We start from the raw sequence: 15,825 nt of genomic DNA on the forward strand, positions 1-15,825 counted from the left end.
ACAGTTCTGATGAAAGCTGCCAGTACAGGAGACCTGTCTACGGTAATAACACACACACACACACACACACACACACACACACACACGCACGCACACTGACTGTTGTGGAATGTTCTATTAAAACCAGTTCAACCAGTTTGCAGCTACTGCGCAATCTAAACACAATTTACAGTCTCGCCTTTATGTCTGTCTGACCTTATGACATTTTTTTTTTAGTTAGTTCAGCTCCTTTATTTTGCATATTTAATAGAAATTTCATATCGAAAAAGTAATTTAAAATAAAATAAATGTGCAGGTGATTTATTTATCCACTATGGTCTTATATATATGTATTTATGTATTTATTTATATATAACTTTTATTTACATATATATACGTATATACAACACAAAGTCTTGGGCAGGTGTGAAAAAATGCTGTAAAATAAGAACGCTTTAAAAAATAGAAATGTTGATAATTTATTTTTATCAAATTATTCCAGGCATTTTTTTTCACGACTAAGACTAAGACAGCACAGTACTGTATATACTTTTTTATGATGCTAAGGACAAGTGTTGCTTTGGTGTTTATTTATTTAGTTTTATTCATATGTATGTATATATATGTGTGTGTGTGTATATATACATATACATATAAATAAAAAAATAAAGAAATAGATAGAATAGATGTAGCTGTCAATAAATAGCACAGCTCTAATATGAAATCAAAAAATTAAATGATACATGTCAAGTTTTTCCAGCTGATTAAAAAAAAAAAACAATAATGATTCAGCATAAATCGTATCACACATTACATTATCTTATATTTTACTTTGCAAGCATAAAAACAGCCTGTATTCATTTTTTAAAACATAATTCTTTGGGATTTTTCCAGTGAATATTATTAAAAATAATAATAATTGTCTTTAGAATTTTTTTTAAATATATAAAACGTGTTTTGAACTTTGTCACCACTTTGGAAACTGAAAGTGAAACCGGTTCTACTTTGAAAAATGTTCATGTTTCACTATTTTCTTGTTATTAAGTTGCACTTTTACTTTTATACCGAAAGATGCTGAACTGCTTTATTTTGGTAGTTTCACATCAGCCATTTCTGTGTATTTGTGTCCATTTATACACTCTGAAGCTCCAAATGAACCAAACTGATCCACTTCTCCTCCTCCCGTGTGTCTGCAGCTGTCGGAGTGTGTGCGTCGAGGCGTCAGCTTGTTGGTCAGAAACTCTGGAGGCTGTTCAGCGTTACATATAGCTGCTCAGAACGGACACACGGAGCTGGTCAGCTTCATCCTGCAGCAGGGTGAGACAACAGCTACATATACAGTGGCTTGCTAAAGTATTCATCCCCCTTGGATGTTTCACCCTTTTGTTGCTTTTACACATGAAATCATGGTCGATATAATTTGGCCTTTTAAAAAAGAATTTGCAAAAAAACCCTCTTTAATATCAAAGTGAAAACAGATTTTTACAAAATAGTATAAATTAATTAAAAATCTATAATGTAAAATAAATTATTGCATAAGTATTCATACCCTTTAAAGTAATGGAACTAGTTCAACAAAGTTCCAGCTAGTTGATGCAGCAGAGTCACAGTTAGTGAAATGGAGCAAGGTTATTATAGTTAACGAAAACTAACGAAATAACGAAAACTAGAATTGAAAAAACATTTAACTGAAATAAAAATAAAAACTAGTTTTTAAAAACGATAACTAACTAAAACTGTATTTTGTGGTTACAAAACTAACTAAAATTATAGTGAAAATGTCCTTAGTTTTCGTTTTTGTCAACTTTTTTCATTCATAACTCAGTGTATTTATTTGAACATGCAACACATGATAAATATGTTTACTGAGACTGGGATGTCTACACTAGAACCAAAATTCAAAACACCCAGAACTGTAAGAGTTAATAACCTTATTGGGGCTGAGATGGATAAACCAAAGGAAATAAAGGAAACCTTTATTGTGACCTCTTTGAATCACGCACCCAACAAATACCCCATTACAAAAAAACTAAAACTAACACTAAAACTAATAAAAACTAAACTAAAACTAAGCATTTTCAAAAAAATAAAAAATAAACTAAAACTAGAAAACTCACTCTAAAAACTAATAAAACTAACGGAAAAATTCACAACAAAATTAAAACTAAAACTAATGAAAAATCCAAAACTATTATAACCTTGAAATGGGGATTACCTGAGTACAGTTGATGTGTGTCAAGTGATCGTAGTATAAAAAAACATGTGTCTGGGAGGTCCAGTCTCTGGTTCATCACTATTCCTGCTACAATTGTACCATGAAGACAAAAGAACACTCCTAGTAACTCAGAGAAAAGATCATTGAAATGTATAAGTCAGGAGATGGCTACAAAAAATGTTTTAAACTCACTGGACATCACACAGAGTATTGCATTTTTTGCAAAATGTTGGGTATAGACCCGAAAATGTACCAAACCAGGCCCCTTTATTATTTGAAAGCTGGAACCAGACCAACACATACACACACAGACCCGATCTGCAACGATTTCACAACTGATGAAACTGATTTAAATCAACTTAGAAGTTGACAAAACAAAAATTTGTCTCTTAACTAATGTCATGTTATTAACCTTCTCCCTTGTTTCTGGCTTTGATGCATATACAGGTGCATCTCAATAGATTAGAATATCATAGAAAAGTTTATTTATGTCAGTAATTCAATTCAAAAAGTGGAAATAACACATTATATAGATCCATTACACACAGAATGAAACATTTCATGTCTTAATTTATTTAATTTCTTCTAATTATAATGATTATGGCTTACATTTAGTGAAGACCTAAAATTCAGTGTCTCAAAATATTTGAATATTACAAAAGTATGTTTAATATGGAAATGTTGGCCTTGAAAAGTATGTCCATCTATATGACTCAATACTGGTTGGGGCTGTTTGACTTGAACTACTGGAAATGGACTTGTCCATCATATTCTTATATATTTATATTGTATATTGTTATTGGTACCTGTTTTGTTCGTTGTTTTTCTTATATTATCCTATATTGTGATTGTTTTTGTAACTTGGAGCATTCTGGAACAATGATTAATAAAGTTCTATCTTATCTTATCTTATCTTATCTTATCTTATCTTATCTTATCTTATCTTATCTTATGTAGGCACCAGAAAATTACAAAAAAATGTTTCTGCTGCATCCATTTTTATACTTTTTTTTAAACTGTCGTGAGTTTGACATTGTTATAGGAGCACAAAGATAAATTTGCAGCGTACTCCTTTAAAATATTTCTTTCTTTATATGTTTTCTTATATTATATATTATTATTATTATTATTATTATTATTATGTCTTGTAAGAGTTCTCCTGTTCCTCCCTCCTCAGGTTCGAAGGTGCTTCTGGATTTGACCGACAGAGAGAAGTAAGTTGACTTCTTCTCACGAAACGATTCTCTGTGTGGTTTTTGTTTTTACATAATGTTTATTATCAGATTATAGTTAAAAATCATGTGAGCTGATGGTGTGAGAAGAGTTTCTTTATCTGCCGTGTGGTTTTTCTTTCCCCGCCAGTCTGCTTTCTGTTTTACGTCTCTGTTATTCACCTTCAGAATTCAGATAACGGCTGTGGTTTTGTGGTGTGAAGATTTGTTCTCACAGCTGGTCTGACCACCAGGACCTGTTTGTGTTTGTGTGTGCGTGTGTTTGTGTGTGTGTGTGTGTGTGTGTAGAGGGGACACTGCCTTGCACAAAGCAGCCTCAGAGAAGCAGCACGCCGTGTGTCGACTGCTGGTGGAGGCCGGGGCGTCGCTCGACAAGACCAACTTCCAGGTAAACACACGTCACACTTAGCACTTGTGACCCGATTTACAATAAATGAATTTGATCATTCAGTATTCCAGGTTTCTCCTAAATCAACTTGTTTTTGATCGTCATACATCCTAATTTCTTACTTTTTGAATAAAAACCCTTTTTTGTATCACTACTCTTCTTTTTTTGTGTATTTATTTGTATTGTTTTCATAACTAAAAAAAGAAAAAAAAGAAAAAGAAAAAAGAAAAATATATACAAATTAGAGATAGTTGGTTTTGACAGAGTTTTTGACATGAGACAAACAAAACATGTGTATAACATGAATGGCACAGCAACAGAATAGCACTAATTCAGTATTTAGACATTAAATCAAGAAAAGGTTGCCAGATTAAAAAAAAAAAGATATCCTCTTTAACAGACATGATGTACCTGATTTTCTCCAAGTGTAATTAATTTCCCAGCTCTCTCAACCACATTTCAAATGTAGGAGCCCTTTCAGATTTCCAAGACTGTAGAATTAGCTTTCTGGCTAACAATGTTGAAAGGGAGATAGCCTCAGCTTCATAACTACTTTTCACACTATCTGGATTAGCCTGTATAACTACTCTTCTAATGCACAGGGTTAAATATGTGAGTGGGTAAAGTAACTATTTGAAACAAATTACGATTATTATAGTATTAGGTCATTTCATTTTAAATCAAATCTGGATGAATGAGTCATTTTTGACCCATGTTGTGCGTCAAAGGGTTAAACCTGTACGCACACACACACACACACACTTCTCCCATAAATCAAGCTGAGTCATACCAAGGCGAGCCGCTGCAGAACAAGTAAATAATCTACAGACGTATGTTTCCCTGAGTGTCTGTGCAGGGGAAGTCCCTTAGTGACCTGTAGGGAGTTTCAGCTGTAGAGCATATTATGTTTATTTGTCTTAAAGGTTCTTCAGCAGTCAGAACCCCTTATTAACCGCCGTGTTAAAACACTGAAATGTTAGACTGGAATCCACAGAGTTTACAAAATAAGTGAACAGAAACTAACACGTTCCTTTAAAGGATTTTTGGGCTTTCCTTGAGTGTTTCTGGTGATCAAATGGTGACAAAAAAGAAAAGAGAAAGAGATCTGGAACGGGAAAAGGATAAAGGAGTTGTGATTTGTTACTTTAAGCTATATATAAAAAATGTAATTGACTTGTTTTGGACTTGTTGACTTGAATCAGTGATGTTCTTTAAGTTCTGCTGGTTGAAAACAGCACGCACATACACACACACACACACACACACACACACACACACACACACACACACATTTTGAGGTTAAAGGGCATAGGTTGCTGTATAAATAAATACTAGAAAAGGAATGCTTGTTGTAGGTGTGCTCCTTGTATATTATGTAGTGTTATAACATTACTAGTATTAATTGTTTACAATTGTCTACAATCTCTGAAGAATCTCATCATAGTGTACACACACCGGCAGTAGCCCCCGTGGCCCTTTCAGAATTTCCCCAGAGGAAATTTTCTCGTTACACTATTATCATACTGTATATATACAGTTGAAACCAGAAGTTTACATACACTATATAAAAAGACACATATGCTTTTATTCTCACTGTCTGACATGAAATCAGAGAATCACTTTTCCTGTTTTAGGTCCGTTAGGATTACCAAAATCATTTCTATTTGCTAAATGCCAGAATAATGAGAGAAGGATTTTTCTAGACAATTTTTTATTACTTTCTTTAAAGTCAGAAGTTTACATACACTAACAGTATAATGCCTTGAAACAATTTGGGGAAGCCCAGATGATGTGGCACCTTCAGGCATCTGGAAATTGCACCCAAGGATGAACAATTCTCTTCCTGGTATCTTGATTTTTTTGTTATCAAATTTCCTGGTATCTTGATTGATATCTTTTGACTTTCCCATGATGTTACACAAAGAAGCAGTGTGTTTCAGGTGTGCCTTAAAATTAAATTTCTCTTGAATTAACTCAAATGTTGTCAATGAACCTATCAGAAGCTTCCAAAGACATGCCAGCATCATCTGGGCTTTCCCAAATTGTTTCAAGGCATAATAATGTTACTGTATGTAAACTTCTGACTTTGAAGAAAGTAATAAAAAATTGTCTAGAAAAATCCTTCTCTCATTATTCTGGCATTTAGCAAATAGAAATAACTTTGGTAATCCTAACGGACCTAAAACAGGAAAAGTGATTGTCTGATTTCATGTCAGACAGTGAGAAAAAAAGCATATGTGTCTTTTTATATAGTGTTTGTAAACTTCTGGTTTCAACTGTATATCGTATCATGACTGAAGTATGGGGATTAAATAGTTTTGTGGGGCCGATACGCTGATTCCCACCTCTAGTGTGTATCACCTGCAGGGTTTTCCTGACTGTTGACAATAATAACCCTCATGGAGACGACACCTCGTCCAAATCAAAATGTGTTTATCGTTGTTTATTTATGTGTGTTTACGGTGGTTTGTTTGTGTCCGTCAGGGGAAGACGGCAGCGGACCAGGCGGAGGGAGACACGGAGCTCTCCACCTTCCTCAACTCCCAGCAGCACACGTCTTCTTCTGCCACCCACGAAGACTTGGAGACGGCTGTCTGAGGCTCACACACACTCACACACACACACACACACACACACACACACACACACTCGGTCTCCCTGGACTCTGCACACACTCGTAGTGGAGACGAATCTCGAGAGAGAAAAGTGTAAAAAAAGAAAAGAAAAGAAAGGAGGAGTGTGTTTGTCTCTGCAGACGAGACGAAGCGGAGGAGCTCCGGCTCCCAGCAGCACTAGAGGAGATTCTAATGGTCAACTATTTATTTGTATTTATTTATTCATATTCTATTTATTGGTTGTGCTGATTGATTGATTGACTGAGTGATTGATCGTAGGACTTTTATCGGTTCAGGATGCAAGTGCACTTTGAGCAGCCGTCGTGAGTTCAGCGTGTCGTTTAGGAACTCGCGGAAATGTTCCTTTTTTTTTTTTTGGTCACGATTCATATTTACAGGATGAGTTCATGTGTTGATCAAACATTTAAACGCTTTCTTTTCTTCTGAAAATAATCAAAATGACATAAATACTTAAGTTTTATAAATGTTTACCCCCATAAAAACTGTGTGCCAAAGACATTACTCTGACGTAGTGTCCTATCTGTTTCAGCGACGAGTCGATCACAGACGTTTGTTTTCACTTCAATCTGCTTTCAGACCAAATTATCTTCATGTTCCATTCAGCCACTTTACTGGGTCAACGGAGGGCTTTGATAACATTATAAAGGTGAAAAAAATATCATTTCAACTGTCTCACGTTAGTTTAAATACAGACAGAAGAAAGGAAAAGTTTATTTTTAAAGGCGAGACACTTCAAGCAAAAACACTGTCTTTTATACAAGACTATTTTGAGATTTTGAGCTATTTTACTTCCATAACATGTCTTCTTGTAAACTATTGCAAAGAAAACATCCAAAATACTAATTTAAGGGTTTATTTTGTCTATTTGTATGTGTAAATATCTCCTAAATTTACCAAAAGTTATTAGGTAATGCCTCATTTGCATATTTTAACTTATATTTTGAATTATTTTAATATATAAGTAACAAACTGGGGATGTTTCATGGTATTCTCTATTAGGTAATTAATTTTATTATTATTATTATTTTTATTTTTATTATTTATTTTTTGTGTCTCACCTTAAAACCAGAGCTACAAATTACTTCAAGACTTCATGTAAAAAATACCAAAAAACACCAATAAACCATTCCAGGCAGCGAGCAAAACTTTGAGATATTAAACAGAATAAAACACTTAAAAACTTTTAATAAATATGTAATTAATTATAAATAATTCCACTCTGCACAAGGAGGCTTTTAAGACATTTTTAAAAATGAAAAAAACACATTTTTAGTTTATTATTTAGCTTATTTATTAAAAAAATTGATAAATGAGAAAATAAAGTATAAATACAAATAAAATAAACAGCAAAATACACATCATAACTGTTCAGTTTTAGTCAATTACTGACTACTTAAAAATAAATAAATTAATAAATAAAATGAATAGCTACACGCAGTGGGAACACAAAACTTTGTGATGCAGGACGTGAAAAAAAATCGCTTTTCGCTCCAACTTCTCCCAGTAAATAATGATTTAAATATGTTTTAAAGTGTCACAAGCTAAAAAAATCAATGGGAACCTCCATTTTATTCCACATTTTTTGGAGCTAAATCTGGAAAAAACTAAATTCTCCCAGTTATCTTTAACCTCAATCACAGAATGTTTTACCAGATGTGGTTTTAAAAAATCAGATATATACAAAAAGAAACAACACATTAGTTTAACTGTAAATGCAGCCTGCTGGTTATAGACCAAACTCTGTTTAAAAAACAGGCGATTTAATGGATATCACAAACTTTTCAACAAAGTTTCCAAACGCTGCCGTCACAGAAACAAACATTTTAACTTTTCATAGTGTGTATCTGGTACTCCTGACCCTGACGAGGCTTTTCACATGCAGTATGTGTGTGTATGCGTGTGTGTGTGAGTGTGTGTGTTGATATTCCTCATTCCATATCAAACCAGAAAAGAGAAGTCAGTCCAGCTGCAACGGAAACAGTCTTCATCTGCTCTCTGTGCAGCCGAACATGACTAGACTGTGTGTGTGTGTGTGTGTGTGTGTGTGTCTGTGTGTGTGTGTGTGTGTGTGTGTGTGTGTGTGTGTGTGTGTGTGTGTGTGAGAGTGCAGCATTTATCCAAGAAGAAAGAAAAAAAAGAAAAATCTGAGCCATATTCAATGCAATATGAATAGATGACGTCTTTTTGCATTTCTATATTAATCGTTTACATTACATTAATGTTTTGAACATAGTCGACCATTTAGCACCGAGGAGTATTGAATGTGCAATTTTACTTCAGTGCTGGTTGGGTATATGATTGTCTTGTTATTTTTAATTTCATGTTTTGTTTTTTGTTTTTCTTTTGTGTGCATGTATGTCAATGGATTGAACTTTTAAAAACAAACCCTGTGAGGTCTCTTTTGATATAACCTGTTGTAAACTAAATTGATATATAAAGTGGGAACTGCTTTTCCAAAAGTATTTGTGGGGACATTTGAACCATTTTAACACATGTAGCCATCGTAGAAGTTTAAATAATCATTATATTAACCTTTATTTATGTTACAAAGTGCTTGAGAAGATAAAATAAATTCCAGAAAGTGGTTAAAATGAGAATAAGGCCAAACAACATGAGCACAGAGGAGGTAAAAATATTATAAAAAAGAAGAAAAATTTTATTTTAAAGTGACACTTTTTAAATATAAGCATACATTTACTCTAACTTTTTGCATGGCTTGATCACATCCATTAATTGCAAAATGAATATGCTGAATTTGCATATTCACACAAGAAAAAAATGACTCTAGCAAGAAATTCTTAATAGACTATCAATGTAGAGATTTTCCTGTATAAATCTGCCTTGATTGATCCAAACTCCATTTAAAAAATGAGCATTTTAAACATTCTTTGCTTGCCATTTTGCAGACAGACCTGACAAAGCATTAATTTAAACTTTTTACACATCTGCATCATGATGTCGTTATTTCGGCTTACTCTTTATCCATTTATTAAATATTAATTCACAGAAAAATCATTTTATTTTGGGTTCATATCGCTGTTGTTGCAGCAGTTCTCTGGACACACAAATCTGCCATCAAACATCGTTCTCAGCTTGTAAAAACAAATACAAATAAAAATAATCACTAATTAAGAATTGAAAATTGACAGTTATCAGCTTCTGGATAGATTTTCTGCTTTTTTTGTTTTCTATGTGGATTTATTTAGACTGTTGGTTGGACATAAGTTCTTTAAACATATCAATATGATTGTTCGTTGTAGCCGTAAACCTTTTTATTTTAATGACCATGTTGGTGTTCATCAGAGTGAGAATAAACCTTTCCTGACATGGCATTTATTTACAAATTTTCTCACTTAATCAATTAGCTCGTCTTGGTTATTTACAATCATAAATTACCCTCCAAAATAAAATACGGTCTGGCAAAAAAAAGTATAATTTTTTTTTAATTTTTCATATCAAAAATACATTTTTATTAGACACTTTCCAGCCAAACAAAAGCCATTTTTACTTTTTTTTTTTTTTTTGCCTTGGTATGACTATATTAACTGTTTAAGTAAATTATATAAAAAGCAGAACAATTAATTTCAAAAAATGATTTTAATCTAAAAGTCACACAACAGTCTGTGCTACAGCTTTTTGTTTATGGTTGGTGAGATATTCTGCCTCACTTAATCAGTTAGCTCGTCTTGGTTATTTACAGTCATAAATTACCCTCCAAAATAAAATACGGTCTGGCAAAAAAAAGGATATATTTTTTATTTTTCATATGAAAAATAAATTTTTATTAGACACTTTCCAGCCAAACAAAAGCCATTTTTTACATTTTTTTAAAAATGTATGTATAAGTATTAAATGATGTATAAAAAGTAGAACAATTAATTTAATTAAATATTTTAATCTAAAAGTCACACAACAGTCTGTTGCTACAGCTTTTTGTTTATGATTGGTGACATATTCTGCCTCACTTTCCTCAATTAAATCCATTTTTAGGCCTCTTATATTTGATTTTCTCGTCAAAATATTTAGCTTTTTCCCACAAATGTCTCTGACCCACGACTTCTACGATGGCTACACTTATCCACGTCCAACACTGAGACCTTCTGAGTGTCTGCAGGCGGTAAAACAGGCAGAAAGTGTAAAAGTGTAAATGAAACGGTGAAGTGAAGCGAAGTGTCCGACTGATGGAAAGCTCTGAGCGACATGCACACACGCTTCTTATCACTCCTTCTATCGAGGAGAAACTTTGTATTAACTCGTGTCTCTCATCAGCGTTTGGTTTATGCATGGCATTCTTCTTACCTCCTTCCTTGGGATTATTTTCTGGTAATGGCATAAAAGATGGCATTATTATTATTATTGTTGTTTAAACTATTAAATTATTATAGTTTTAAATGATTTCCACCTGAGTTTCCTCTTCGGTTGGACATGTGGTTTTTTTCTTTTGCTTTTGTATTTCTTCTTATTTTTCTGCTGCTGCTGCTGGTGATGATGATGATGATGATGATGACGATGATGATGGGATTACTTGAAGTTTGTTGTTTTATTTTATTAATTTGTTAAAAGAAGATGTGATGCTGTAGTTTTGCCTCTGACGTTATTTCCTGTTTGAATGATTTGTGGTGAAATCGGTGACTAAAACTGTGTTTCCTCTTTCTGAGGCCCCAAAAAACATTCGTCTTAACTGGAAATCGACACTTTCGATGAAAACTTTCAACATTCAGAAGTAAAGATGCCACGAAGTGTGCAGCTACAATATTTATTTATTATTTGCAACAACTTTTTATCGTGTTTTACAAGGTGGAACAAGAAACGTGTCATAAAAATTGCATTACAACAGTATAATTAACACATAGTATGAATGAATAAGGAAAATAATTAAATAAATATGAATAATAAATTATTCATAATAATTATAAAGCAGCCCCATTAGCAGTCGGATCATTATATTATTAATCCATCATTTGTCTGTCATTTACCACCAGAAAATTGAAAAAAAAGAAAAGAAAAATTACATTTTTTCCAAAATGTATCAAGCTTTTTGAAGGTTTTTTGAATATTTAGATATTATCTTTACTAGTTTATTTAATGATTTTGTGACCTAAAACTCTGTATTGTAAATATACAGAATACATAATTTATTATTATTAATAATAATAATAATAATAATACATTTCATTTTTAAGCACCTTTCTAACACTTGAGGACACTGTACAATAATTAGAACAACAAGACAAAACAGAATAAAAACAACAACAAAGAAAAAAAATTAAGATTAGGATTAAACATTAATCTTACTATCCAGCACCTTTCTAAACAATATTTCAGAACATTCAGAACATTATTATTATAAATATTACATATATTATTATTATTATATATTATACCGGTTAGTTTAGTTTAGTTAGTTTAGCTTAGCTTAGCTTAGCTTAGCTTAGCTTAGTTTAGTTAGCTTAGCTTAGTTTAGCTTAGTTTAGTTAGCTTAGTTTAGCTTTTTTTCCGAACATGTGCGAGTAACACAACAAAGTAAACTGAAAAACAAACAAATCCAATGAGAATAATCAAAACAAAAATAGCAATAGTCAAAACAAAAGCTATAATGTGAACGCAACATGTCCGGAAAGGAGTAGGACCAAGCATAATATGCTTATTTAAACCTTCTCCACCACTCAATTAACTATTGTTTTTCCCTAAACGTATTGACCAGAAAATGAAGTCACACTCAGTGTTTTAATCCGAGCTTCTCTGTTTCTTTATTGAGAACAAATAACAGAGAAGAGTTGCTGCAACTCCAGTTGTTGCAACTCCAGTTTCTACTCACTCTGCTTCCAGTGAAACTGCTGCTGTTTGTGCCTCCTGTGCAGGAAATTGATACTCTCTGAATTCTGTGTAAAGCCACATTAATCTCTTGCACCACAGCTGTTCACAGACTCCAAACCACAATAACAACATGTCACAACAATCAGCTCTCCAACAAGCATAGTGATATATTAAAAATATATATAACTATCAACCAAAACTGGACTCAAGTCTGACAGATACAGTGTATCTTGGTTGATCGATATTTTTCTAGCAGATTTTTCTAGTAGATTAGTGAAATTTGGTTTTACTACAGATTCTCCGACCAAGAATAGAAAGAAACAAAAAGTGTCTACAGGTGCATCTCAATAAATTAGAATATCATAGAAAGTTTATTTATGTCAATAATTAAATTCATAAAGCAGAAAGAACACATTATATAGATCCATTACACACAGAATGAAACATTTCATGTCTTAATGTATTTAATTTCTTCTAATTATAATGATCATGGCTTACATTTAATGAAGACCTAACATTCAGTGTCTCAAATTTTTTTTTTATATTACACAAGACCAGTTTTATAAAGTGTGGTTAACCCTCTGGAGTCCACAAAACCGCCAGAGCACGACTTCTTCATGACATCACGAGGTAAAAACGAGGCAGCATGGAGCCGCGGTCAGCTGAACTCTGAGGTTTTGGCTTTTCCACAAGTTTCCATGTCCAATTTAATGCATCAACTCTTTTTCAACAAAGGTAAAAGGTACCTCGACCAAATGTAACATTTAACTTTTTTTGCAGAGAATTTTCAAATTTTGCTTTAATTTAATTAATGCATTTTAAAAAATATATTTTGTGTTTAATTTTTTTTGTGTGTTTTCTGTGTGTGTTTTTTGTAATTTTTTGTTTTTGTGTGGTTTTTTATGTGTATATTTTGTGTTTTTTGTGTTTTCTTAATTTTTGTGTTTTGTGTGTTTTTTGTAATGTTTTTGTGTGTTTTTTTTTTTGTTTTTATGTGGGGTTTTTTGCCAATTTTTGTGTGGCTTTTTGTGTTGAAAAATAATAATCAGGTCATATAGGTGAGGTTGTGCTGAAAACAATGTTACCAACATGGAATGGTAAACAATTTTAAGTGGTTTATATACAGACAGAATGAAAATGAGTCAAAAACAACATTTATTCTATCTATTGAGCATGATAGTGTTTTGAAAGTAAAAAAAACATTCAAAATCACATTTTATGTTGGACTAAAGGACTAAAAAAACCACACAATGACCAAAAAAAGACACAAAATGACTAAAAAAGACACAAAAATACAAAAAAAAAACAACACAAAATGACCAAAAAAAGACACAAAATGACCAAAAAAGACACAGAATGATAAGGTAAAATGACCAAAAAGAACACAGTAGACACAAAATGACTAAAAGACACACAATGACCAAAAAAGGACACAATAATGTTAATGTTTTTTTGTGTGTTACCTGTGTGTGTTTTTTTTGTGTGTTTTTGTGTGTGTTTTGTAATTTTTAGGGTTTTTTTTGTGTTTTTATGTGTAAATTTTGTGTTTTTTGTGTTTTCTTAATTTTTGTGTTTTGTGTGTTTTTTATAATGTTTTTGTGTTGAAAATACTCATCCAGTAAGTCAAAATGAAAAATAATAATTAGGTCATATAGGTGAGGTTGTGCTGAAAACAATGATACCAACATGGCATGGGAAACTATTTTTAAGTGGTTTATATACAGACAGAATGAAAATGAGTCAAAAACCAACAGAATAGCCCCAAACTAACCAGAGGATTAATGTAAACAGGAAATGGAAAAAAACCTGTCGCCTATAATATCAACATAACAGCCTGAAAACAACAGCAGACTGAGAGATTCCTCAGAAGGCCGTGAAGTCAAATTCTCAGCTCAGTGAGTCATTGCTGGGAATTTCCTTAAAGAGATCTCTGATATCGTTTTACAAACTTTTGTTCAGCTAAAATAATCTGATCATGAGGTACAATCAGCGGATCATATTGCACAATATTCCCCTGCAGACCGACGTGTACATGATCAAATTTGTTCCATGTTCTCGTCCATGTTGACTTAAAAAAAACTGATAAAAAACTTTTGAAAAACTGATAAAAAGTTAATTATTGAGCTCTGATGCAACATTTCATAACATGATGTAAATCTCCAGAAAAAGCTTTTTTTTCTTCTTGTTTTTTTGGTAGTTCCCTTTTTCTGAAACTCAACTTTTTTTTTAGTCCATCTGCCAACCATGTGACCTCAAGTGCCCTCAAAGAGGCAGAAAGGGTGCGGCTCGAAACTTTAAAAATGCAAAAAAAAACAAGTCTTAAGTTAGCCAAACAGTTAAGAATGAATCAGTTGAATGATTTCAGTATTTAGATTAAAATACATGTTAAAGAGCTGTATTAAAGCTAACTTCTGCCACTAAAATAAATCAAAATAAATGTTAGTTAGCTCTAATAGTATAATGACTTCTTTTTTTTAAACTTTTTTTTTTATATAATTCAAAGTTTTTATTATATTTTCATTATTACAACATACAAACGAACACCAAATAAAACAGACAGGATGGAGGTCATAAAAAAATACAATAATAGTAAATAAATAAATAACTAAAATAAAATAAAAAATAAAATAAAATACAAAATCTGAAAATAAATTAACTAAAAATAAGACAGGCAAGTGAGTAGGCAAGGCAAAGCAAATTAACACATCTGTCTACCAAAACTATCACATTTTTCTTTTATCATATCATTTTGACTTTTTTTTTTAACTTTTGACTCATTATTTGTTTTTGTATTATTATTTTTTAATTTGCGTCCCATTATTTTCACATTTTGTCTCATATTTTAGCATATTTTCATTATTATTATTATTATTATTTTATCTTGTTTCGTATTTTTTAAATCATTTTTAACAAGTGGTGTTTGTGAACCAGTGATTAACAACCTTTTTAAAAAAATTGTGTTTAAAAATAAGCAATGTCATTTAAACTACATTTCACCAGTTTTCCCCCCATTTTCTAGTTTCATTTAAATAACTTTTAGACTTCTGAGGAGTTTAATTGTTCAGTAATTTGCCAGAAAAAAATGAGAGGAAAAAGTCAAGTTAAGTGTTAAAAAACAATGTTTGTTAAATTATCTGGTGACTCCTAAAATTAATCCTACAAACCTTTAAGGGAACCACTTTACTAGATGATTGACAGGGAAAAAAATACTCATTTGGAAGACGAAGCAAATTAAACTTGACCCTGAGGTGTGTAAGGTAAGTAAATGTGCAACATGACTGTACTGCCTGCGGCTGTTGAGTCAGGATGTAATTTCTGCTGCGTTGCACATTTTTGCTGTCAGGAGTCACACCCTGCAGCATGGTGGGACTCCAGGAACAGAAATGCATCACTTCTTGGAAATATGAGGCGTTATCTTTTAAAATCTGTCGTAAAAACAAGTGCAAGTTTTTTAAGTTTTAAAAGTTAAATGTAAACTTCCTCTTTCTTTAGTGTAATTGTCACAGTTCTCCTTTTCTCTCGTGAAAGGGTTATATTAGGTGCTGAAAAATAATTCAA

The 15,825-nt window shown here is 32.2% G+C and overlaps 1 protein-coding gene across 7 annotated transcripts in view; it reads left to right on the forward strand.

Annotated features, from left to right (window-relative positions):
* The window catches only part of dgki (diacylglycerol kinase, iota), a 118,223-nt gene extending 108,046 nt beyond the window's left edge, over positions 1–10,177 (forward strand). For all 7 annotated transcript variants that reach the window (XM_059325480.1, XM_059325484.1, XM_059325485.1 and 4 more), the window contains 5 exons: positions 5–42; positions 1,176–1,296; positions 3,372–3,408; positions 3,715–3,814; positions 6,299–10,177. In XM_059325480.1, the coding sequence (XP_059181463.1) occupies positions 5–42; positions 1,176–1,296; positions 3,372–3,408; positions 3,715–3,814; positions 6,299–6,412 (410 nt within the window). In that variant the 3' untranslated portion in view covers positions 6,413–10,177. The remainder of the gene's footprint in view (positions 1–4; positions 43–1,175; positions 1,297–3,371; positions 3,409–3,714; positions 3,815–6,298) is intronic.
* The last annotated feature ends 5,648 nt before the right edge of the window (positions 10,178–15,825 follow it).

Source organism: Centropristis striata, chromosome 22, assembly GCF_030273125.1.
Source record: "Centropristis striata isolate RG_2023a ecotype Rhode Island chromosome 22, C.striata_1.0, whole genome shotgun sequence".
Lineage (NCBI taxonomy): Eukaryota > Metazoa > Chordata > Actinopteri > Perciformes > Serranidae > Centropristis > Centropristis striata.